We start from the raw sequence: 26641 nt of genomic DNA on the forward strand, positions 1-26641 counted from the left end.
CTATAAATTAATCATCAAATTTCTCCCATTCAACTTCTTCAAATTCAAGTGAATTAAGAGAAAAGAAAGAGGTCTGAAATAAAGTCAAGTTTTGTAAGAGAAAAAGAAAAAAAAATCAAAGAAACAAAACAATTTAAAAAAAAATAAAGAAAAAGAAAATAATAAATTAAATATTCAAATGCCTAACTAACCTTACAGTCTAAGCCTTTGTTTGAAAAACAAAAGGAAGAATCGGGCCTTTCCACAGAAGCAAGAGCACTTCATTTTCTTATTGGTGCTCGAAAGCGAAAGCCCAGTTTCCATGGTTACACCCTTTAGTTGTTGGAAAAAGTCGGAGGAAAAAAATTACCTCAAAATTGTGGATGTGAAATTTCAGCCCTCTTTCTCTACTCTTTATACTCATTCTACTTACTCCATCTCTGTATTGCTCTTTCTTCCTCTACCGAGTCTTCTCTATTTTTTTCCCTCTCTATCAGTAATTTCTCTCCCTCCCCTCTCTTTTCCTCTGCTTTTGTTCTACACAATGAAGAATTATTTATATTTTAAAAAGTTCAAGGGAGTAAGGAGGGACTTTGTAGTATTTCTCCCCTAGCTCAAGATTCCCTCAACTCAGGAGGATAGGTATGCATTATGAGCAGGATAAAAATGTACACTATATTTAGCAGGGCTGATGCAAGCTCTGCAAATTAATTTATGAAAATCGAGTGAAAATTCTGGTGGAAATTGGTCAATTAACTGTTTTCCTTTAAGATATCTTTAGCCACTACCTGCCTTTCTATTTCTGTATATCATGTACGTACCATTGATAGAAAATAATAATACGGCTTCTTTCCGTAAAGAGGACGGGACAGGTAACCCGCTCGTAAAATATAATAATAAAGTAATAATTAAGCGCTATAATACAACATGGCGTTTTAAAGCTATGAGTGCCACCTACTTTTATACTACAACACCTTACAATATTTTAATAATTACCTCTACCTGCCAATTATTTTTTATCCTCAATAGTAAGGAAGTAGATGGAAGTTTTGCAAATGGAGGACTTACTTCTTTTTTTCAACCTGTTGTCGGTAAAATAATGCAAAATTGAGTAATGTAATTTTCTTTTATTAAAAAAAGGGAAAAAATAGCAAACCTAACGCAACTGAAGCAAATCTAAGAGAATATATTTTTTTTTTTTTTTTATGTAAGTAGGTACCTATATATCTAATTTTCATTTCACAGTTAAAAAGACATTAAAGAAAGAAGAATGTAAGGAATTTCTTTGATCACCCTGTTTTAAAATACATAAAATTCGAAAATATTAACAACAAAAAAACCTTATCAGATTGTATACGAGGTCGTAAAATGATTATAATTAGAAAACGAACCCTAAACGGCTTCTGATTAAAACAACGACTTTTTATAATACATGTAGAAGTCTGGTATTAGGTAGCTGCTCGTACATAGGTATTATTAAGTAAAGCTTATCCCTTATGACACCAAAAACATGATGAATTTCTGTATCATTCGGAAAAATCGAGTTCTTTTAAAATTTAAATCAGAAAAATAGGCGAAATTGATAATTTTTTACACATCATTAGGAGGATAAACTTTCGATCTGAAAACAGTAAAGTATTGATTGTCTGTAAAAGCTTACCTACGTACGTAGGTATGTACATCATAATAGGTTTCAAAAATTTTTTAATTACCAAGTGTTGTAGCCTACACAACAATTGGTAATTAAACCTAGAGCAAAAAGAAAATAAAGTTAGATTGAGAAGGTAAGTATTTCTATTATCCATTATTTTATCAACCTAATTTTACCAAAAACAACAAAAACCAGAATCCTTCCCTGACTGACTTGAAAACCGAAAGATCTATTACTAATGAAATGTACAGGAAGCATCATAAATAATATCCTTATCTGGAATAAAATCTTGGACCCTTTTTAAGTCCTAGATATCTTAGGTCTAGGACAGTGTCTACTGGAATTTCTTTCACTAGGGGACCCAAGATAATGTTTGTTTAGATTAATTGAATTGTGTATTTCATTTAGGACTACAAAATTAGTAGGTAAATATTTTAGGAGTGTTTCTATTACAGTTGAAGAGTTTATTACTTAATACGATATAAGTAATAAAGGCGGATTATACTCATCATAGACACCTGATAAAGTATTAAAATACTACAATACCCATCTCCTTAAAGGAGAAAAATCTGTCCCCACAGAAATGAAGAATACAAAAGTTTCTTTTAAACAAAGATACTGGCAGAACTTTATGCTACAAAAAATTAAGACAAAAAACACAAAACTTATTGTTGTACGTGAAAGGTTTATTATTCAAATACTCAGCCTGTCTGACACTTCATTCTGGCGAACTTTTGAATACAAAACACAAAAAAGAGAAGAAAAAAAAAATGTTACCTAATTCTTCCATAAAATAAACCAACTTGTACCTTCTGTTTCATTTGAGAAACATTAAGTCGAGTACAACAAACATTTGCAACCACTTCAAAGTTTTCAGATTTCAAAAGGCGTTGAATTCAGAAGATTTCGCAGGGCAGCGAAGCAGAAATTGAAATCTTTTAGTTTTCCGTGAAAGTTCTTTAAGAAAATTTATAGTTCATAGACTTAGTAACTCCATTTTAGATACTTTTGTGCCTACTTAGGCGTACCTACCTAAAGAACGACGAAAGTTTTAGAAGTGTAAAAAGGGATACCTACTCAAAGATTTTACGTATCTAGTGGTGGACAGCAGCAGGTGATAATTTATAATTATTTATTAAGGCTTGAATCATTCGAAGATACTCGCACACTTTTGGTGATTTTGATCTTCTCATCTCATTTGAACATCTCTAGAATTGGATTGTCGTAGGATAATGAAGCCTTTGCATTGTCAGTGCAGGATGGAACATTCCCAAGTTAGAGTGCTTCTCAACATTTCGCACATAGCTCACCTCCTTTGTGGGCACTGTCAACTTTTCTTTCACCATTCTAGTTCCCTGCAAATACCGCCAGATGTCATTTGTGTCCTCGTTACCTCTCATTTTGTACCTCTTGAACTCTTCCCGATTTCTTTGTTCGCTTATCTCAAACTCGTTTATCCATTTTCTGAAAGTTCTCTCGTAGTATTTTCGAGCTTGGATGACGGACTCAGGATCATCCTTGTTGGCGGCTCTTAGGTCAAGATGGTGAGCACCCTCCGGAATAACAACAGCCACTACAGATGAGGAAATGTTGTGAAGTACACCGGCGTGTGACCAGGGGTCGAGAAGACCATTGCTGAAAAATGTTGACAGAGGACGAATTTTGTTTTGTTAATGTGCTCGACAAATACCTATCAGATTTAACTCAAGTCTGAGAAAATCCCAGGTTATAAACCCCAGCTTCATAGTCTTTTGTAACGTTATTCTCACTTTGTGGAAAATAGAAATTCCACAAAGATGTACATAACTATATAAATAGCTCATACTTTATCACATTTGAAGAAAAGATTATGATAATTACTTTTTAGTATATAGGTTAGTTCACGCCTAGTCGTCTATCTAATGCGATACTCTGTGTCAAAGGTGACTTGAAGAAAAGTAGAGTCTCACCTGAATATGATATTACTTGCTGCCTCAATTCGCAAACCTCCATACAGCTTCTCGGCAATGTTCGGATTTGGACTCACTTGGAAAGTTTTCTCACATTCGGCTCTAAAGCCGTCAAAACTCCAAGGATAGGGCTCAAACATGTCGTTATCCTTGCTGCAGAATGGCATCACCATTTCGGTGCAAGTCTGGGGACAGATATAAGCCATTAATAAATAATATTAGAATTATCTATTTATTTGGTCTATACTCTATTGGATATATTGGTGCCTATTTGTCTCAGATATCCTTTCTCTGATGGGATCAGATATTCTCGGATATTCTTTGTCAAATCTTTTTTTTTTTTTTTTTTTTTTTTTTTTTTTTTTTTAAAAAAATTCTTTTTTTCTTTAAATTTTTTTTTTTAAAAAAAAAAAAAAAAATTTTTTTTTTAAAAAAAAAAAAAAAAAAAAAAAAAAAGAATAATAATTATTCTCCATATTATAGGTATTTCTATGGTGCTCTCCTATAATGCTTTTTTCAACTTTTGTGAACAGTACATTTTGTGCTATCATTTGCTGGGTTCCTTATAAAAACCCTTTAGAGAAAGTATTTCCCTCTGTGCTTTCATAGGAGTCAAGTACCTAGATTATCCGTATTTTCTTATGTGTGACTTTGTTTTTTGAGTCATCATACGAAATTTCTCTTTGGATTAGTTTGAACGTAATGGCGCCACCACACCCGCTGCAAGTCCAAAGTCACATAATGAAATGGGGCTTAGAATATGGGATTTTGCATACCTGAAAGTACCATCCTGTCAATCCCAATTCGTCAATGCTTGATCCAGAGTCCCATTTGAAACATTGGGCATCTTGTGTGTAGTTCAAGTACACCTGGGACGCTTCAAACAATTTGAGCAGGACATTCGATTGTGTAGACGAGTCGAGTGCAGCGCAAAATTTCTAAGGGAGAAAAAAAAATCTATCAGCATAAACAAAAGGAGAACAAGAAGAAATTAAGGGAAACAAAAATATGAGGAAAAGAAGAAGAAGGGGAGAAGAAGAAGAAGAAGAAGAGGGAGGAGAAGGAAGAGAAGAAGAAGAAGAAGAAGGAGGAGTAGAAGAAGGAGGAGGAGTATATGAAGGAAAAGAGGGAGGAGCAGAAGAAGAAGAAGAAGAATAAATGGGACACTTTACCTTGATTGGATATCCAGGCACAGGTCTCAAGAAGCTGTTAGGGTAGGGGTAGTTGACCATAGCCAAAGTTGAATAGATATCTCCAATCCAACCTTTGAACTTTTGTACATCGTCCGTTGTTTCGAGGGGGGTGCATAGCTTCCAGTTGTCAGTAAGCCACTGCTTTCCCAAATCTGTGTCATAAGAAGGGATTTTATTTTGAATTCAAAGTCTTATCCCAAAATATTTAGGTATGAACAAAAAAACAAAAATTCTCGCTCTCAAGTCAGACGAAGCTGAATACAGACTTCAGTCAATTTTGGCCAATCAGATGTTTGAAATTAATGCTTTAGCACTGGTTGAGAGTCAGTACTTTGTTCATAAATATGGGTGTTAATTTCTGTTCCAAGAGACAAAGTCTTCGCTTTTCAATAAAGAATGTAAAATATTCTACCCTTTTTTTTTAAAAAAAAAGAGGTTTGACAGAGGGAACTGTAACTGCTATGGTCTTATCGTCCCGAAAATCGAAGAGAGAAGGAAGACAGGATAGGAGAAAGCCAGCCGTTCCGAGAACGAACATTATCCCATCAGGAAAAAATCCGCCCCGGGCGGGACCCTATTTCTGATAAGTACTTACTATCTTTGGTTACGTCGTCGATAAGCTTCCAGCTGGCCTTAATGCTATCGTGACAATTTTGGGAGGCATTTTTGAATACTTCAGTGACAGTTTTCGAGTAGAAGTTGCAAGGAGCCATGTTTGGGAAAGCCCAAATGGGTGCTGAAGCTGCCAAGGCACTAATAGGGAGACGAAAAAATATCGATTTATTAGGCATACCTAAAGTCTAAAGCAGCGTAGACACTATGGCCAGTCAGATCGACATCGCCTGGCGGTAGTGTGGACATGTCTCTTCTCTGACACTAGGCTTGCACGCCGCGCCGAAAGTTCCAAGTTCGATTAAAAAAATCCAAAAATTTCAGCCAATCAGTTTGCTTAAACCGATTTAAAATCACTTTGTCGTCCCCAGCCTTAGTTGGAGATGACGAGGTTCATTCTCAAATCTTGTCACTTTTTAGTCAAGTTGAATTGGTTTCCGTCTCAACTATTTTTTCTACTTATTTTGCTGCCGATTACATACCCTTGTACAATATGAGGATACTTCATGCGGAGCCAAGAAGCCAACATGCCCCCGTACGATCCGCCAAAAGCAATCACGGGGTATCGCCTCCCCAGGTTATAATCTCCCTCAAGGGCGCGATCTTTCTCCCCCTCGGCTGAACTCTGAATATACTCGATAACGTCTACGAAATCTTCCAGCGCCTGTTCAGAGCTGAGGTAGCCTCGTGTGGAGACGCTGTCGAAGGATTTGTTCCCGAACGGGAGAGAATCCCCGTAGTACCGGTGCTCAGAGAAGACGATCAGGGCCTTGAACCTCTTGGCGGATTCCCACAGGAAACCTAGGATGAGGAGGCAAAAACTATCAATGGTAAAAAATCTGGAATAGGTACCTCAAACTCGTCGAACTGTATACAAAAATACAAATGAAGAGAGGTCCCCACGAAAGACAAGGAATTATTAAAGTGTACTAAACTTAAAACACTGGTGGTGTGTTTACTGTGTGTAAAATAATAATAATAATAATGTCTGAGGTAGTAAATAGATACCTACTAAACACCTGCTAATTTTATTGAGCCTATCCAGCCAAATTGTGATCACTGACCTTAGAAATCCTTATCTAGCTAGGTAGGAATAAAATTCGATAAAGTTCTTTGTCCATTATGGTGTGATAAGTTAGTGATAACCACAAACCACTAATGAGATTTTGTTCTCAAACTTCTGATTATCACAAAGAAAATTGGATCCATTTTAATCCACAAATCTCAACGTGTATTTTTAAGTACCTACATGAGTAGCTACCTTACTTGTTACAAGTAAAATAAATCTGAGGAGAGTTAGTCGTAGAGGTAGGTACCAACACCAACCTACCTCGGCCTGCCTCGGTGGTGTAGTGGTCAAGGCGCTCGCCTGGTAAACAGGAGGGCGTGGGTTCAATCCCAGCCGAGGTATGGAATTTTATCCTCAATATAATTTGAGAATTTGACCACAATAATAATGGTAGCCTACTGCTGGAGCAAAGGGACTTTTCAGTCCTATGCGAGCAGTATAAATAAGCACTATTATTATTATTATTATTACCTCGCGTGGCAAATAATGTTTCTTGCGTGGCGTATTGCATAATCAAACGAATTGTCAGGCATTCATACAAATTATTGTGATAAATTTATGGTGTTAGGTATTCTAAGATCTAAGCTTCTAAGATCAGCAAGTTTAAATTCAACCCTCGGATTGAGCGATCTTATTGGTTGATTTCAAAAATTTTAGCCAATCAGATTGCTAAAGAACTAAACCAACTCACTTTGTATTCAAGAATTTGTCAACACTGACCTGTATTTTCGGTGAATACTTCCACTGCTCCTTCGTTCCCACAGTAAAAGAAAATCGGCCCATTCTTCTTATCCCAATATTTGTCATTGTATAAATATTTTAGCTGGAAAGTTTGGTTGCTTGTGTATGTAAATTGATCCACCTGAAAAAAGAGGCATGACACGTAGAAGTATCACTTTTAAGATCGGTAAAACACTAAGAACTCATTGTTTTATCGTCCTAACAGAAATAACAGGGCAAAAAGCAAACTACCTAAGAGAAGCACATTAAATTTCTGAATTCTTATTCCTAGAAACTAACTCAAATTCCAATCAAACTTACCTGCACATCCAGATATTTCACTTGATATTCATACCCGTGTATAGAAACTAATGAAAATAAACAAACGAACAAAATTGACTTGAACATCTCACAAGATCCGTTTACACATTTACGTAAAAAAAGATCACAAATTTTCTATCTAGAAATTATCTCTACGAGATCGACTTTATAAATCTAGTCGAATGTTGATAGAAAGAAAAGACCGTGTCGTTTACTCATCTAAATCATTTTATGGAGCTTCTTGATAATAGAATGTCTAGTAACTAACTCCTTGTTATCAGTTGGAAATATGTATTGTATAGATGTATAGGACTATCGTTAATTTCTCCTATACAGGGTTCACAATCAACTTAACTCCATACACAAAAATCCTACTCCGAGGCTTATGTGTAGGGGCAAACAACCCTAAAGGATGGGTTAAGCTTCTACGAATACAGTGTTCACTTGGGTATGATTAGGATCGTCATTAAGTTTTATTGATGGGCTTTTTGCCAGCCTAGTTAGCTTAGAGTGCACTTGCCTTGTAAGCGCTATATCGAGAGTTCGATTCCCGCCCAGGGTGAACTGTGTATTACACATAAGGTTAGTCCTTGGAACAGTAGGCTTTCTCCTATCCTTTCTTCCTTCTTGCTTCGATTTCGGAACGATAAGACCTCCGTTGATTAAAAAAAAAAAAAAAAAAAAAAAAAAACAAAAAAAAAACTAACAGCTAATTGTAATAATCTATGTTTGTGTCTAAGTTTTCATATGGAGGTATTTTCGCGTACACAGTAGAAAACTGATTAGTAGCTAACCACATCAGTGGTAGGACTCACTCAAAAATTGATCTAAGACAATTAGACAGTAGTAAATTGAACTCGTAAAAACTCCACACTAATTTTCTCTCTCTAATAAAATTAATCATTTTTATTTATTCAGTATTAACCAGTAGGTGCTAGTAACCAGTAATAGACTGTTAGCATAATGGATTAATGGATGATCTTGCTTTAAGCTCACAATCTGAATAAAGCACTAAATGACTAATTTTGCTAGGTCTGACTAACTAACAGCTGATCAAATTACAAAGTATTGAATATGATACTTTTTAAAATTTAAAAACATTGACCCAAATTTGGAGGCAACTTTAAACGCTGTCGTTGGTAGGTCACCTAACCCTTTATGGTTTATGCCGTTTATGGCATAGGTATGCCAATATGCCATGTACAATGGTATTAGGATCCGTGGAAAATAATATCGCGTCCCATGGAAAATAGATAATGGCAAAGGAGGGAGCCAGATTTTTTTCTGAACTCAGAACAAAGAGTTTCTACTTACGTAACTTGTCAGAATCCAAATATTTACAAAATTACCGAAGCAGAAAAATTGACAAAAAAAAGTAAAATGGAGAGTGAGGATTGTGAGGTGCAAAATGTAAACCGTAGATACCGTCCTTACAAGTTCGTAATGTCGGTGGTCCCTGTTGATGTCAGTATAGGTACCTTATAAAGTTATCTTGGGTAGACGGTAGGCCGTATGCATGATAATATCTACCTTCCTCACATTCCAATCCCTATACCAATGTCACCCTTTTTTCCTCCCTATACCTACTTATATCTACTATCTACCTAGACTAGACCTAGGTAGATAAATTGAAAAGTAAAATGAATAAGGGAAAATGAACAATTTGCTTTTTAGCCCGTCCTTCCTTTATTATTACGATAGTAATGAAAAGGTATAGGTATAGTGGCAAATTGTTATCATTTCCCCTATTGATTTTAATTTGTTTTATCAAGTGATGTGTATATTCTTGAAAGTTACCCAAGTTTTTAATATTTGAATATTAAAACAGAAAATTCTCAATTCAACCTCATTCACCCATCGAAAATATTGTTCGTCGTAGAAATAATTGTTCTAATTACCCAGAAGAAGAAAAAAATACATCAAGAAGATCGTGGTTATTTTCTTCATAATTGGCACTATAATTTTCAAGACTGTTTTGAAGAAAATTGTCATTCTCATTTTGCACTTCTTGTAACTTGTATTTGCTGAATAATTCATACGTTTTTCGATCACGTGCTTCAATGGAAAAAATGATCTCTATGTGTAGGTAAAATCTTAACTTTACAAACTTAGATAGGAAAACAAATTATAATATTATCTACAATGAACATACGAGTATTTATATCATTGAATGCTGGGATTGCTGGGTCAACACAAGAACACCAGAAATGAACCCGATGAAAAATTTGCAATCGAAAAACGAGTAAACATTTTTGTCGATGGTGGGCATCGAACCCAGGACCTTTTGCATTTTAAATAAGCGGGTTACCACTGGGCTAACCTTGCCAATAACTAGCGGGAAATCGTTTAGGGAAAACATGTAAATACCTACCAAGTAGTTTGTTTCATTTCCAGAAGAACAACAGCACAGTTGAAAGAGTTTCTGAAAAAAACTAAAAAGGAGTTTGCTTATAATCTCAAAAATGCACACAATATTGCATACTTTCATTTGTGAAGGCGCTACAAGCAAAAGCGTTCAAAAGTTTCAATGAACTTGCCCAGAAGTTGAGATATCTCATGACTCAGAAACGTGTGGCAGATTCAGTAGTATCAGTTCTGGCACTACTAGTCAGTATTCTAAATATCTACCGGCTGAGAAGTATGTTCGATCTCAGGAGTGGAGTCAAATTTCAAATTTTACGTGTTCATACATCGCTTTAATTTTTGATAGTGACTTCAAAAAGTTCGCCAGATGAAAAGTTTTTAGTGAGTATTTTTGGAAGTGCAATTTGATAGTTTAAAAAAGTAAAAATTGATAAATAATTTACCAACTTCATATTGTCTCCCATGGTCTCTTCCACTTACAACTTTTACCTAAAATAGGAGCATTTTATTATCTCTAATAGATGGTGCATTATAGATGGTGCTTGCGTTTTAGAAATTATATAATAATAATAATTAAAATACCATGATTTATTTGAATTTTTCCCATGAGGATCGTACACATTGGTAAAAAGGAAAAGCGGATCATTCTAAAAATTTCTTTTCAGACTGTTCATTTAACCAAAGAAAACCTCCTCACCCAACTTACCGTTATTTATTATAATTAACGCGACTAGATCACTGACATACCAATCTAAATATTTTGCATACCAATATCAACAAAGACATACATTCTTTCCGAACAAGGCTTAAATTTTCTTTTGTAAGCAGGTAGGTAAGTGTAGGTAACAAAAATTGGGGGAGAGAGCATTCTGTGTATTCCAATGACTCGCATTTAGGATTCTCATTTAACGTAATATATTAGGCCATAATAAAAGGGTCAATGTTAACCATCGTCCTTCCACAGCCAGTAAAAACTATCTCCAAAGCTGTGTCCACACGTAGTCGACCCCGTCCATCGACCGTCTATCGATGAGGTGAACAATCTATGTTGTCGAGGCAGTGTATACGGTTTCAGTTGACGTCGATCGACGGCGGCGACTATGTGTGGACACAGCTTAATAACCACTAAAATTGACATATTGTACAATATTTTATTTATCCTCGTAGTCTAAATCTCATAGAAGATAATAATAAATTATTCCAAAGGACCAGTGGAACATTCCCATTTGCAAAGTTTTTTGCCCGGCTAAACAAAGGGCAAAAAAGAAAGTAGCTCCTCACACTTGTCCCCTTTACTTTTCAGACGTCACATCAGTTTTACAACATGGATCTATCTCCAGAAGTGGAGTTAGACGATGGTCGAAATGTGTACGACTATTCGACGCAGTCCCAACCGTCAGATCTCAGTGAGTTTGTGACGTACAAGTATGTGGACGTTGGGAGCAGTAGCCCCTCCCCGATGGCTCCTGTGGTGTCCAATGTGTCCATAAGATGTATCTCAGAACATGTACCATCCATGCGAGAATATTTCACTGGTAAGTTGATTTTCGAACTGTTTCCTTTGTCATTAAAAAGAAAGATCAATTATTTATTTATAAGAAATTACCTAATTCTAACAGTTCTCCTGCTAGTTGGTAATAAAATGCATGCGTAAAAATACAACGTATAGCAAATATACCTAACATAGTAATAAATTAAGTAGACAGTTATTCGTGTTTTTTTTTTTTTTTTTTTTTGGTCCTTGTTTCTAGCTTGCAAAAATAAAATCACTCTGTGACGTTCAGAGACAGGTCAATTAGTATAAAAGGTATATTATACCTTATCTACTAATGTGGGGTTCGTAGGATAGAAATTTAATTCAGAAAATTTTATGTTTGAAAATTTGATCCCAAACTCTATATTCTACTCGTAGATAAGTAGTATCTAATGAAAAGAAAAGTGGTTGGGTGGAAGAGCTCCTTCAGGAGAATCCTGCCACATAAAAGAAACCGTAAAAAAACTGATCTAATAGAAAGCTTGAATAAAGCTTACCTAGTTACTTTTCAAGTGTACTATACAGGGTTTATCACAAAGCTATCTCAAGCACCCTGTATAACCCTATACCTAAGTCACCCTTATGTGGAAAGCTTGATGTCACCCCTTGAATGTTCCAGTCAAAGTGATACATAAACATAGGCTTGCCAAATATCCAAAATGTCGATTCGGGACGCGAATCCGCGAACATAATTGCCAAATCCGCGAACAAAATCGCGAAATCCGCGAACAAAATCGCGAAATCCGCGAACATAATCGCGAAATCCGCGAACATTGAAATCCGCGAACAAAATCACCAAATCCGCGAACATAATCGCGAAATCCGCGAGCATAATCGCAAAATCCGCGAACAAAAATCCGCGAACATAATCGCGAAATCCGCGAACATAATCGCGAAATCCGCGAACATAATCGCGAAATCCGCGAACATCATAATCACAAAATCCGCGAACATAATCGCGAAATCCGCGAACAAAATCGCGAAATCCGCGAACATAATCGCGAAATCCGCGAACATAGTCACGAAATCCGCGTACAAAATCGCCAAATCCGCGAACATAATCGCGAAATCCGCGAACATAATCGCGAAATCCGCGAACATAAAAATCCGCGAACAAAATCGCCAAATCCGCGACCATAATCGCCAAATCCGCGAACAAAGTAAATTTTATCCAAACCAAAAGTTCTCAGGAAGCTTCGGTTAGAATCTGTCCTAGTATCCTTTCCTTCCTGGCCCTAGAATCCTAGTATCCACCCCTTTTCTATTTTTTTTTTCTTTTTTTTTTATTATTAACACACATAAATCTTGTAATCGATTGAATTGAACGTATAGCTTCAAATTTAAGTTAAATCCAATGTGTTTGCGTGATTTCGAGAATTCCACACTTATTGGCACATCAATATTGACCGCAAATTCTGTCTTATGTTGACATGTCTCATCCGATTCAAACCCATGATCCGATGGTTTAGGTTTAGAGGTTAATTGATTGAAAGTTATAAGTTATAATACAGGCATATTAAGCTTTTTTGATTTCGTTTGAATCACGTGGATTTTCTTATCCAACAATCTGCAAAATTGCCAGCTTTAAACTTTTCATATCAATGTTTGATTTATAGTTAGCTATATGTATTTGCAAATGAGTTCTTTGGTACGTCTTATATTCTTGACTCAATAAAATGAAAATGGAAAGTTATGATGGAAAGTAAGGAATTACTTCATAAACAATTATTTTTTTTTAATATCCTCGTTTTATCCGGAAGCAAAATTCCTGTATGCACGCTTAGTTCTTTCGCTTTTATTGTTCACGTATTTTCCATAATTTTCCCATGTGCATAATGTGATATATTAACGACAATGCTTTTTTATCGGTTTTATGCTCGTCAGGCGATAATATTCTCAAATTCGAAAGCTTCTTTACATCACATGTGTTTATTTCGATGGTAAACACATCGATGGTAAATATTGCTCGGTGTCTATGGCTTGATTAGTGAGAGGGCGACGGTTCGAGTACCAACAGAGACACGAAATTTTATACTAATTAATTTGAGAACTTGACCTCAATTAAATAATAGTCGAGCTTTTTGCTGGGGTAAATCTATCGATTTCGATTGACGGCCGGTCGACTATGTGTGGACACAACTTAAAAGGTACCTAACTAAAAGGTTCAATACCACAAAGTTTGGTAGGAATACAGCATATAGGTGATATAGATATATAGAAGACCCTGGACCAAATACCTACTAAAATTGCAGTGACACCAAAAAGCAAATTTAAACCCCCTCAATGAACTAGGTCTGTTCCCAGCAGTATGACTATGAACCCAACAAGGATTTAGGATGTTATAATAGGTCTGTCTGATATTGAGTTGTAATGTCCGTGGCTCTGATACAAGAAGTGTTGTACCATTGAGTATTACATCACGAAGTCATAGACTTGATACTTTCTCTTGTGTTGTTTTTATATAACTCTTCTAATTCTGGTTGTTGTCTTTGTATTCAGTCATATCTACTTTATCATCATCGTTATCTTCATCACTAAATGGTCTTGTGCATTGTATTTGGAGCATGCCATGTTTTATAATAATTCAAGGGGCTAGGTCAAGGAAACAAGGAAGAATTGGAATCACCATGTGAACATGATGCTGCAATTATTTCCGAGATGATGATAGATAGATAATAGCATCTTTATTTTGATTATTTGATTGAACTCATTTACGTGTGTTCTATGATCACACTAGGCGTTAGAATAAATATTCATTGAACTGGTGTGATCAGGTCAAAGTGGTGCTATTTTGGTTTGGGTGTTAATTTGGAGTTCCAGACAAGTTCTATTTTTTACAAGTAACTCTTATTTTGACAAGTCGCCCAATATAAAATACATGAGTAGGTTGAGTAAGATTTTGTATTACAAAAAATATTCCATTCAAAATCAGTTACCCTACTTTAATTAACTAGGTACAAACACGTAGGTTGAACATTTTATATTTACTTATATCTAAAACATTTACCCTTTAGTAGGAATCTACCTACAACTAACCTAATCGCGAATTAACCATATTCGAGCTCGGACATCTAAACCAATATCTGCAGGATACAATTTAGATTGTGTATCCGGTATTGACGAGAACTTCCAGTCCTTTATTTTGAAAACAATAATCGTATCCAGGAGATTAGTCCAGAGTAGGATATCGACGATCAGTGACGACTGACGACATTCAAAGTAAACAAACAATATACAAACTTTTCAGGCGATTAGGTACATTACTTTCGTTTTTATAGCCTAGGACAGGCTTGTCCAACCCGCGGCCCGCGGGCCGCATGCGGCCCGCGAGCTCATTTTTGCGGCCCGCGAAGGCCCGCCTAAAAAAAAATGAACGAAAATGAGAAATAACAGTAAATATATATATACTAAAAAAATAATTAATGTATGAAAATTTTCAAATTTATAAAAATTATCCCAGTTTACCTTACAAATTTCAACACTCAACATGCAGGCACAAGTAGGTACACAACGGCTACGCATCGCCGGCGGGGAATAGGGGAGGGGGGATCGGACGAGTCCCTATCACACCTTCTACGTTTGTGTACCGAAGACGTGAATGTCGATATTCACGCACTTGTGTCAGCTGCAGAGTGTCCACAGAAATCGCACTAATGTCATCATGTGGTAAGTTTTCATAATAAAATAAAATTATATTATAATTACATTACACCAGGCGCGAACATAATCGCGAAACCCGCGAACATAATCGCGAAATCCGCGAACATAATCGCGAAACCCGCGAACATAATCGCGAAATCCGCGAACATAATCGCGAAATCCGCGAACAAAATCACCAAATCCGCGAACATAATCGCGAAATACGCGAACATAATCGCGAAATACGCGAGCATAATCGCAAAATCCGCGAACAAAATCGCCAAATCCGCGAACAAAATCGCGAAATCCGCGAACATAATCGCCAAATCCGCGCATAATGTACAGTGTGGATCCATTAATTCACATCATGTCAGGACATTCGCTAACGGTCTAGTGATCATAAATAATTAATAGGCTTGTCAAAACAATTGCTCAATGGTCAGTTCTGACTTCTGATGTGAAAACAATTAACACTAATTAGACAGAAGACGCTGTAATGTTAACATAATCATGATTTACTGATGAGTCTGATGACTATCATAGGATTCGTAGGTACTATACTATTGGCCTATCTGTTCAATTTGATAAGAATAAGAAAAAATATCAAATCAAATCTCAAATTCTTTGTGGTAAAGCAGAGCTTTTTCACAACTTTTGTGGATTTCACAATATTACTAAGTGCCTCCTTCGCAATCAATTTCCATACTTCAATAATCTTTTTTACACTGGTAATGCCGCCACTGGTCGCTACTCGACTGAAGTAGCTGCTCAATTGTCCTCACGAGGCTGAGTGTACCCCGAACTTCAAGCACAGAGCCGAAAAAAAAAACATCGGCCCCGGGCCTCCTGCGTGCAAGCCTAGTGTGATACCCACTCGACCAAGGAGGTTGCTTCAGCAAGAAGACATTTTGTAAAGTCATCCAAAGTGGCTTGGCATTATACAATGCAAGTAGGGCTCATCCTAACTGGCTCACTGGCACAGATACACGGTGTGTAAACGTTGTGGTGGGTAAAAGTTCATGTGGACAGGGAGAATTAGGTTTAATACGTACCCTCTTCGCGCCCAAGGTCCCCGTAGAAGGATATGTATGCAGTCCTGCTCATCAAGCATAAAATTAAGATTGATGTTATTGAGCCCAATTGTCCTCAACAATGGACATAGGGTTTGTTTTCGTTCCAAGCATGATTGTATGAAGACAGTTTGGTACAAGGTTGAGTACCTTGGGTGCGAATTACTCGAACACGGAAAAAAAAAGAAAAAAAAAGATGATGTCCAAAGAGGCTACTTATTACGTAGGTATGTAATGAATTTACACACATAAATCTTGTAATCGATTGAACTGAACGTATAGCTTCAAATTTAAGTTAAATCCAATGTGTTTGCGTGATTTCGAGAATTCCACACTTATTGGCACATCAATATTGACCGACCTAGGATAAAGAAAGTAAAAAGCAGGTTCAAAAAGTTAGGTTTATACCTATAATGACAATTATAGGTGTACCTAAGTAGGTAAGTAGCTATATCTGATGGAAATCTGGGTAAGATCTATAAATGAACGTTTATTCCTGTTTTATTTACTGGCATTGGTATTGGTATAAGTAGGGCCATCGGCTTTAATAAACGCCCTTTGTCACTGCGACCTGGTTAGATCTTTTGTGACAAATTCCCTAACATAGAGAGAGTTCTATCTTCTCGACCTTGATCAAGTCTCAATCTAGCTCTGTCTTCGGAACATACTAATTACAAGGGTCACTGCAATTGGCAATTAGGTCAATTGGTTCGACTACAAAAACGCGGTGTTTGAAACAATATTGATGGCTGTTGTTTATAAAGACACGAGTATTTTAAATAGTTTGCGATCTCAACTCTTTGGTTGACTGATCATCTTGAGAAAAGTCAATATCGTTGATAGAGTTTGAGACTTATTTTATTTCCACTAAGATATGATGGAAGACATCAGATAAATCACGTTTTGTTATAGACAAGGCTTTATTACAATTTTATTTTAGCTCTTTGGATTTAAGTATTTCACGCACATACTCAATCATGTTTCTCACACGGGGTGGATTAAAGTGAATCTTATTACAGTTATTACCTTTTTATGAATCGATAGGTGATAGGTGTACCAAAGCTATCAGCTCATCAGCGACTATTTTAGGCACTTCTCAAATGCTTCCCCACACCTTGTCTCAATCCTACCGATTAAATACCATCGATATTCAGTAGGTACCTAATTAAAATCTGTCGGTATCTCCGTGTATCATTTCATTAATAGATCTTCAAACCTAATCTGATTTATTTTTCGCCGATTGTCTAGGCCTCCTAGACGTTCTCCTGCTGACAGTTCAGTTCAGTAAACTCTTCCAGCGAATAGAATTCTTTGTTCTTCCCATTTTCAAAACTCATGCTCGGGAGTTCATGTATCTTATGTATCAGCATCACATTATAACTTATACACCCTTTCATGTTTACGTGTGAAATTGTTTTTCGATAGTTTTTGGTCGTAGAGCCAATCCATTATCTTTGCTTGGGTTTTTTTCCCATTGAGTTGGTTCCGAAACATAACCTACCGAAACATAATTTAGTGTAGAATAATAATGGAACACAGAACACTAGACGGCCGGTCCTTTTCTGTTAGGAACTGCCTGGTCCTAACCTAACCTACACTATGCAGATATGTACCTACTAGCCTCAGTGCTGTAGTGGTTACCGCGGTGTACTTCAGATCTGGAGATTGGTGGTTTGAGTCCACCCGAACTCTAAATAAAATTAGTAGATATGACTATTAAAAAGATTATAGTTTCCTTAGCGGTAAACCTACGGACACATTTCCATACAGTCCACCAACCTTTTCACTAAAATGTTTTACCTATTAAAATTTATGACCAGTGAACTCCTTTTGAAAGCAACTTTGAACTTTCCAAATATTTTGACGTCCACAGGGTCAGTTAAACCTATTTCGATGTTTTATTAAGTCGGTTGCTACCTCTCAGAGAAGTACCTATATGTCACTGTGACCTTTCTTTGAATCTACTATGACCAATAATCCCTTCAGTGTAATAAGTGCTATTAGATCCTCATAGGTACAACAAGTACAACATATTGTTAATCAATATTGCAACGGTAGCCACGTGTCACAGAATAGCATTGAAGACCAAATCTTTCCGCGACAATTTGACTAATTTCCTATGAGTGATTTTCTTACCAAGGTAGCTACGGGTAAATGGTATTAGCGATGTAAACATAGGGTATACCTAGATGGCAGAATATATGTAGCTATTTATGTAGGTATCTATTGTAGGTAAGTGTTCCATACGACATTCAACTTGTTCTTAGATAGGTATCCTGTGCAGGATAAACAGAAAATGGTTTGGTGTAATATCTGGTATTTCCGAGTGTCTTGTAGTATCTTGATATAGCCTGGATAAACATCAGGGTATTAGTGATTACGATTATCCTCGGTTCTTGGTCCATGACTTTTTTTCAGTATCCTATATAAACCAGGTGGCCTAGTCAAATTAAGAAATTCTTTGTTTCGCTTCAACTCTCGATAGGTTGGTCCGATTTCGATGATGCTAGGCAAACATATTTAGCACATAAAGGATAAAGTAAATTTGCTCAAGGAATTTTTGGGCCGATCAGGCGGGCCTCGTAAGGACCCTTTTCTGAGTGTTTAGAGTGCAATGAACCAATAAAATCTCCCTAATGACCGATTTCCAATATGAAATCATAATTATACCCGCCTATCACGCTCAACAGACCTAGGTCTGTCAGACTGTCGTCGGAACGTATGTGGCGGAAAATACTCGAGACCTACGTCCGTCAGACCGTCTGAGACCGCGTTCTGAAGCTTTTTTCCAGTCTGTCAAACGGTTTGGGCGTGAGTGACTGGCATTACACCTATGTTATTATTTTCATTATCCTTCTGTTTTTTCCTTTCAGCTATCAATATTCCCGGCATTACAATTTTCACTCTGGGTGGATTCACAGTCATTATTGTGCTTATCCTTTACATAGACACGCTGAAACATGTCCTCAAAAATGCCCCACCACGGGCTAAAACCCACACAGCTTTCGTCCTCAGTGTTTATCCGGTAAGCTCTGTTCTTTTCACCGTGCGGTAGTTAAACTTCCACTATATTAAAAGAGCTTTCATAGCAAATAAATGTACAAAGCGACCGGACCGGTGCCAGGATTGTCCTCAAAAACACCCCGATAATGCTGAAGTGAGGACCAAAAATAGAGTGGTTTGACGCAAAAACGACTTATAGACTATCAGATTTACGCAGGTTATTATAAGTCATGTTTGGGTCAAACCCCTTAATTTTGACCTAGCATAAAAAATTGCATTTATCTAGTTCACCAATGCAGTAAAAACTTTTCCTCCATTTTCCTCTATGGTGAAAACCTCATCTCCATTTCCCTTTGGTAAATTCAACTACTCCCTTCTGTGACAGGTGGTAAGCATTGTAACCTACTGTGCTATCGTTGTCCCTCGGGCTCAGCTGATAGCAGAAGCAATTACCCAGGGAACATTCATGGCTTGTCTCTACCAGTTGTTCTGCCTGCTGATTGCTTACTGTGGAGGGGAGGCAGAAGTGGTGCGTGCTGTCAAGGACACCCCTGTGAACCTTCAGGTTGGACCTTGCTGCTGCTACCCATGCTGCTTTGTCCTGCCTAAACTCACCATCAGCAAGTAAGAGAAAGATTTTCTTTTCAATTTTCTCCAGATTTTAAAACTATCCGTAGGTACTAATTTCGGATTTCTTAAAATTTCTTTTCAATTCAACTTTCTCAAAGATTTAAAATCATGGGTACTTATTTCGAATTTCTTATAGGTCGGTTATTAGATGATAGGGGATAGGATGTACATCGTACAAGTTGCAGACAATTGAAAGACGAATATTGTTGTTGAAGCGGCTTTAGCTTTACCCGATTTGTTGGTTTGTTAAGGTGTTGTTGGATTTGGTGACAGTGACGCACTCTGAAAGTAAAGTAAAAGTATAGGTAAGTTATCAATCTGTAGAGCCGGCCCTCAATTCTATCGGTGAAGCTCCTGTTTATACTTTCATATAACTACGTAGATAGGTAAGAGCCTGACTGTTTTAATGTTCTTCAGCAAAAATGTTCGAGGATGCCGATTTAGATGAGAGTAGAGGGTAGGTCACATGCATTGTTAATTTGTCAATTACTTGCTTCACTGATTTGTCTCGCTGAGAACTCAAAAAATAATTATTTTTATTTTACAAAAAATAATAATTAAACTCAAAATATAATCTATATTGTAGGTACCTGGTAGTCGTTGTTTATGTTTTCATGCTTTATTGACAATACTCATATTCACTGAACTCAAGTTCACCTGTGATTTCCCAAAGACTGAACTTGCTCAGAGGATAAAATGGATTGTGGTGACTGAAAACCACGATGAAGATTTAAGGATAAGGTTACTAGTTTTGTTTTTCAAGAGTTTATATCTACTGATGAATCTGAGCTGATGAATCGGATACTGTAAACTTACTAAACTACCTTTGAATTTGAGAAGGAAAAATACTAATAATAAACTAAAAGAAAAATCTAAACTCCTTAATGCTACATCAGCATTAGTAAGTCTTATTACCTACTTTCCGTTATACCTAAGTATACTTGTCATTTCGGATATTTCCCTTCAGGACTATCCAGACAGTTCGATGCGACGACAAAAATTATGAAAAGATAATACCTTCAAGACAAGACACAAGGATAAAGAGACTTTTGACGTCATCGCGAAAGCTTACTGATGTGGAAAATGCCCCGAAGAATGATAGAAAGTTATTAAAAAGCAAAAAATAATGAGACGTCAGACGAAAACATCATGAAGAAATTTTTGGCCCCAACAAGACGTTTTCCATCAAGAGTGATAGATTTTATTTCTGAAAAAAAAAAAAAAAAAAAAAAAAAAACACAACCCTTGGCCACCACCACCAAAAAAAAATAAAAATTAGGTATAGGTACCCTGCTTATACTGCCAGAATGAGACTGAAAAGTCTCTTTACTCCCTCTGTCTAAACAAGGTCTTGTATGTATTATATTTGGTATAATATTTTAGTACAATACACAAAAAATAGATAAAAGAACTTCATAATTAGACCAAAACAGTCGAAAAAAGACCTAATTGAGTCCCTTCGGTGTTTGTTTTCAGGAGACGCATTCAATACCTCAGACTTCTAGTTCTTCAGTTGCCTGTAGTGCAAGGATTGGTTTATTTGATGCTCCTTGTAATGTGGGCGGAGGAAGAGGCAAGTACATAAATATCGAACCCATTTACGTAGAGTAATCTCTGGATCATGCCTCGGTGGCGTAGTGGTCAAGACGCTCGCCTGGTAATCAGGAGGTCGTGGGTTCGATCCCAGCCGAGGTATGGAATTTTATCCTCATTTATTTGAGAATTTGACCACATAATAATGGAGCTCTCGGGGTTAGGTGGTAGAGAACGCCTAAGGCGTTAACTTCGCCTAGTGGTTGCCTTCCACTCAAGAGTCTATTATTATTATCATGCTTTGAAAGTAGGTACAGCAGAGAGTAGAACAGACTATACCTTGTTTATCCTAATCAAATGAGACTAAAAAGTCCCTTGACTCCAGCAACTTAAACAAGGTCTCATGTTATGGTCGTCCATAGTTGATTTTTCAAATTGTAAAATTAGTCTTGGGAATGAAAAGGAACAGTAATTATGTTATATCAGGGTGTCACATTTTTACATACCTGGTAGAAGATATTTCCATGAGTGCCATTAAAAGAAATCTAATGCCATAGTTTTAAAGCACGTTCCATTCAGTAATTTGATTCTCGGTAAATTTTGAAAAACAATTTGCTGGATACAATCTTTATCAGCCTTTGTTAAGTGAAGGTATGATGGGTAGGTATCTCATTTGATGGCTAGTGTTAACAAATTCACCAAATAAATATAAAATGCGATTCTCTTTCCCCAGAGTCTATATGAAGTCAACTACTTCTACCTGCAACCTATCGTTCTCACCTCAATCTTTTGCGGGATCTGGGGCATCATCACGACCATGAAGATGTTATCCGAGTATCTCAAGGACTTCTTCATTCAAGGGAAGTTCTTTGTGCTGCAACTGGTCCTCCTATTGGCCAAACTGCAATCCCTGCTGGGCAGAATAGCGGTGTGGGCAGGATGGCTACCCTGCAAGCCGCCCATCAACCCCACGGTGTATGCCAACTGTAAGTTTTCAATATCAACCTCGGTGTAGTGGTTAGAGTGGTGGATTCAGAGGTTGGTGCTTTTGCTTTGAGTCCAAAACGAGTTATACAATTTAAGGTAGCTAGAGCTAGTGTATCAATTGAGGTACGACATTTTGTGACGATTGTGTATGATTATGATTGATTAGTAAAACTCTAAAAAAAAAAAAAAAAAAAAAAAAAAAAAAAAAAAAAAAAAAAAAAAAAAAAAAATATTTTTTTTTTTTTTTTGTATAAGGAAACCTAAAAAAAAAAAAAAAAAAAAAAAAAATCTATATCACACTAAATGTTCATTTTTTTCTGCTGTTTCAGTGATCTACAACTGCACTATGCTTTGGGAGATCCTCCTGCTATGCTCGATCGCTCGGGTCTTATACCGCAGATATGTTCCCGACATGGGCCCCGTCAAATTTAAATACACAAACAACATCAACGTAATCTCCCTAGGGGATAATGGACAGAAGCAGGTACCCGAGCTTGGCAGAGTGGCGTAGAGGAAAAGAAAGCAGCTGTGTTTGATAACTTAACGGTGCGGGATCATCGTTGTTAACGGTCTGCTGCGAAGGGAAAACGTCTCACTCCGATGGAAAGCAGCTCCAAACTTCTCACTTTTCGCGTGGAAAAATTGACGATACTCTTTCTGTGCGGAATGAGAAGTGGAATGGAAGGTCTTCGAGGGTGGACGACTCAATAGTGTGAGATTGTTGAGTCAAACGATAAAGTTGCCTGATGAGGAGTAACTAGATTAGTAATAGAAATAAGGAACTGATTTTTAGAAGCTTAGAACTGTGATTACAAACAGAAGGGGAGAGGGATTTGAAAATAATAATAATAAACTTGACACAACCCATTTCATCACTAGTTTTGTAGACACTCTACGAGACCATGTTACTTGATTGTTTTCATTTCGGATTTTTATTTTACTTTCTACGACACAAAGGTTTGGCTTTGTACCCTCTAATCTTTGTACACTTCATTACAAAATTAAGAAATGCTTTTACAACTCAATATGATAACTGTCATGGACAAAACTTTATATTCCATTAATTTCTAAACCCATAATATACTTGTATGTAAATTTACCAATTAAAGAGACATGTTATTATTTCAGTTGCGATCATTTTTCATAATAATCATTCACAGAAATCAAGTTTTTCTCCAAGAATGGATGATTTCTTTCGACAGCTTGAACAACAAGAAATGCAATATTTCACATTATGTAATTACGAAATATAATTTTATTAACTCATAAATAATACAAAACATTAATAACATACATAACAAATAAAATTATAAATAGGTTAGAAGCGTAGTGCAATAAGCATAATACTATTTATGATATTTTCCGAGATTCCCTCTTTTTTCGTACTGAAAAAGTTTAGGAAGTAATAATTTCTACAATCAGTGATTAAGATAAACATCGGTGGGTAATGTAGCTCAAATTGTCATATAAACTTTATTGATAAACCTGAAATTCACATTATTTTATTGCTAGGTAATTAAAGTATTCCTTGAGAAAGTTTTACATAAATAAAAAATGGCAGGTACTTACCGATGTCCTTTGTTAAAAAAAAGTCATACTACGAGATCTTGTGCACCGAAGAAAACAATGAACAAAATTTAAAAAGGTTTGTCTTTGGGGGGAGAAAGATGAGATTTAATCCAAACCGCGATGTTTACGTTTCATGCGAGCGTAAGGTCCAATGTCAGGGTCCATAACGAAATCATAAAGTACAGCACTCCATGAATGATGTTGAGGTAGATTATCGTAATATTCACTGGCAATTTTCTTAACCTGGAATAGAAATGAAGTTTGTTACCAAAATAAGAAAAGAGTCTCAGTAGCATAGTGGATATGAATGTCCACGTACCTACTCAGTACAACGGTTCAAGTATCAAATATCACCTATTCTATTCTAGATGGTAAACTGGAACAAAGGTCTAGAAAAAGATCCTTCATCACCTTTTGGTTAACTTTAAAGTTTATCTTCAGCTGATACTTCAACACACTTGGCTTACACACGTAATATTCAGATTGAGTACAAGAAAAACCTTCGAAGTATTTATGCCCTCATAAAACCCCTTATTCCCACTGGTGTACGTGGCATAGGATTCATAATTTAGGGGAATGGTTCGACATAAATGAGTCAGAGGCGGACCATTTGCAAGATTATGTTCAAATCGATTCCTAAAATCGATTCAAACAAATCGATTCCTAAAAAATAAAAATCCTTACCATGGGTAATCTTGAACCAGGTACAGCCGGAAAGTCGTGATGTTCATTATGATATCCCACATTGAAAGTAATCCAATTCAATGGCCCATAGTATGAATAGGTTTCGTATCCTTTCTTGAACATGTAGTGTTCTGAGACAAAATGGCCTGCGACAGGATGAAGTCCCATGGCCATTAGAGATCCAAGGAGCATGTAGGATAACATTCTGCCTCCTGGAAATATAGGGTAAAAATGATATTAATCGACCGAGCGTTATGAGGTCCAAGTTTAACTCAACAATTTTATATTTAAGTAATTAGGTAGGTACCTAGATTGTTCTGCAATAACAATCCATAAAATTATTTAAAATTAAGTACCTGAAAAAGGGTTTAATTGGGACTCTGAGAGCCTCATATGGGACCCTTTTTCAATGTTCATTTTTTCCAAAGGACACTGTAAAGTTACAGTTCTACTTACCCAAGAAGTAACAAATGAACACATCAAAAGATATTTGAACAACAGTATTGAACAGTTCCAACGCTGTTGGGGCTTTGGGATAGGTAAATATTGGTCTAAAAGCGTAGAAGAACGGTTGCAAACAAACCCAAATGAATTTTCCAAAAGTTGTGCAGAACAATCTGGCTTCCATGTATGTAGGAATATCAGTGTCCAGTTTTTCATCTCCTTGATACTGAAACAGCATTGGGGTATGATTAGAGTAAAGTACTAGTTTCTGGTTCTAAACTATCATGTGACAGTGTTTGTTAAACTCTAAGAATACTTGGAGCCTGTTTCGGCAGTCACAGAACATTTTCAGAGGTTAGTAAACACTTTAACATGAGATAGTAGACCCCAATCACATAAATACTGACCTAAGAAGTATCATCACAGATGATAGGTAGTTCACAAAAGTTTGTATAAAGAGGAAAGAAAGGAAGGTTATTCCAAAGATTTGCATGCAGAAAATCTTTAAAATGAGTAAATGACAAACTATCAACTAACTATCTTTATAACAAACTATCAACTATTTTTTAATATAGGTACCTATAATACCAATAAACTTACCCTATGGTGTTCAAGGTGATAGTACTTGAATGTTATGGCAAATGGAATCCCAATTGGTAGATTTGCTATCAAAGATAATATCCTATTGGCAGTAGGTCTGGAATGTCCAAAAGCTAGGTTGTGAGCCATCTCATGAATTGCTGAAAAGAAGCCAATTTCATATCATGTCAGAACCTCAAGTTATGAAAAAAAGGAGGGAATGTACAAACAGAGGAGGGAGAGAGGAAGTCAAAAACACAAAGAGCTCAAAGTTTACAAATTATTGGTTAGCTGTTAGCTGACTTCAATATTTACCCACAATACATGGTGGGCACTGGTTATTTTCTACCTATTTAGTGATGATAAGAAAAATAACTTACACAACATTAGAGAATGGTTGATAACACCGCCAAAGCAGTATGCCACAGTAAGAAGAACAGGCCATGAGACATTCCGGAGAAAGTACATCGAAACAAATTGAACCAACACCATGCTCAATACAATGTACTTGAATTTGGGATCAGAGCCAAAGAGTTTCTTGATTTCGGGATATTTCTCTGGTGGAGGGAAACAGAGTTAAAGTTTAATATTCCAGATTTTAAAAGACATGAGTTATTGGTACAATACGATCAGGTATAGATTCTTACAGTCCGAACACAAATGTTTCATATAATTTACTTGCAAAACTGATGTTAAAACCTATTGCTCTCTACCAATATTGATTGCATAATAATTTCTTCCTTATAGGCATCACACTTTTTCAATAACTTATACTTACTGAGAATTTCCTTCCTTCGAGAGGCATGGGGCTCTTCAGTGTAGGTCCATTCAAAATCTGTCCTAGAAACTTTAGCTCCCATTTTCAGAGCACCAAAAAACTGGAACACTTCTTTCTTCTAAGTAGGTACCTATGTCGTTTTATTACAAACACTACAAGCTTATCAAGCCTGCGATTTTTTTCCAACTAAGCAAAACCCTAATCAACTCAACATTGCATAACACCATATCACTCAAGCCTAGGAGTGTAAATTAATGCAAATTGATTAGGATTAGCCATCGATAAAATTGATTCAAATATCCGGTGGAAATCATGTAAATTAAATGATTACAA

The 26641-nt window shown here is 36.4% G+C and overlaps 3 protein-coding genes across 3 annotated transcripts; 1 reads left to right on the top strand and 2 right to left on the bottom strand.

The window, feature by feature from the left end:
• Positions 1-434: 434 nt before the first annotated feature.
• Positions 435-7727, bottom strand: LOC103513849 (lysosomal Pro-X carboxypeptidase-like). The gene is made up of 8 exons (XM_008478726.3): positions 7495-7727; positions 7174-7315; positions 5867-6185; positions 5368-5525; positions 4752-4924; positions 4356-4517; positions 3580-3764; positions 435-3265 (listed from the first exon to the last, which is right to left on the bottom strand). The coding sequence occupies exons 1-8, from the start codon at positions 7579-7581 to the stop codon at positions 2839-2841; spliced, it is 1653 nt and encodes a 550-aa protein (XP_008476948.1). The 5' UTR covers positions 7582-7727; the 3' UTR covers positions 435-2838.
• A 2293-nt stretch (positions 7728-10020) lies between these two features.
• On the top strand, positions 10021-23845 carry LOC103513942 (organic solute transporter alpha-like protein). The gene is made up of 7 exons (XM_008478833.3): positions 10021-10239; positions 11162-11393; positions 18975-19126; positions 19490-19728; positions 21211-21307; positions 22001-22253; positions 22584-23845. Exons 2-7 carry the CDS (start codon positions 11183-11185, stop codon positions 22763-22765), a joined length of 1134 nt encoding a protein of 377 aa, XP_008477055.1. The 5' UTR covers positions 10021-10239; positions 11162-11182; the 3' UTR covers positions 22766-23845.
• Positions 23618-26606, bottom strand: LOC103514090 (sphingolipid delta(4)-desaturase DES1). The gene is made up of 6 exons (XM_008478986.3): positions 26309-26606; positions 25911-26087; positions 25552-25691; positions 24964-25177; positions 24508-24719; positions 23618-24066 (listed from the first exon to the last, which is right to left on the bottom strand). The coding sequence occupies exons 1-6, from the start codon at positions 26388-26390 to the stop codon at positions 23929-23931; spliced, it is 963 nt and encodes a 320-aa protein (XP_008477208.1). The 5' UTR covers positions 26391-26606; the 3' UTR covers positions 23618-23928.
• Between the last annotated feature and the right edge of the window lie 35 nt (positions 26607-26641).

The sequence above is a fragment of the Diaphorina citri genome, unplaced genomic scaffold, assembly GCF_000475195.1.
Source record: "Diaphorina citri unplaced genomic scaffold, Diaci psyllid genome assembly version 1.1 scaffold3, whole genome shotgun sequence".
In the NCBI taxonomy this organism is placed as follows: Eukaryota; Metazoa; Arthropoda; class Insecta; order Hemiptera; family Psyllidae; genus Diaphorina; species Diaphorina citri.

Bases quoted from the DNA above. Each gene is read 5' to 3' on its own strand.
- LOC103513849 (XM_008478726.3), bottom strand. From the start codon at position 7,581: ATGTTCAAGTCAATTTTGTTCGTTTGTTTATTTTCATTAGTTTCTATA. The intron at 6,186-7,173 runs GTCAGTGTTGAC...TCCTCATCCTAG, and splicing joins AGTATTCACCGAAAATACAG to GTTTCCTGTGGGAATCCGCC. The intron at 3,765-4,355 runs GTATGCAAAATC...ATCTGTCCCCAG, and splicing joins TGACAGGATGGTACTTTCAG to ACTTGCACCGAAATGGTGAT.
- LOC103513942 (XM_008478833.3), top strand. From the start codon at position 11,183: ATGGATCTATCTCCAGAAGTGGAGTTAGACGATGGTCGAAATGTGTAC. The intron at 19,127-19,489 runs GTAAGCTCTGTT...CTTCTGTGACAG, and splicing joins TCGTCCTCAGTGTTTATCCG to GTGGTAAGCATTGTAACCTA. The intron at 19,729-21,210 runs GTAAGAGAAAGA...GTTTGTTTTCAG, and splicing joins CCTAAACTCACCATCAGCAA to GAGACGCATTCAATACCTCA.
- LOC103514090 (XM_008478986.3), bottom strand. From the start codon at position 26,390: ATGGGAGCTAAAGTTTCTAGGACAGATTTTGAATGGACCTACACTGAA. The intron at 25,692-25,910 runs GTAAGTTATTTT...GCTTCTTTTCAG, and splicing joins CAACCATTCTCTAATGTTGT to CAATTCATGAGATGGCTCAC. The intron at 25,178-25,551 runs GTAAGTTTATTG...ATGCTGTTTCAG, and splicing joins ATCACCTTGAACACCATAGG to TATCAAGGAGATGAAAAACT.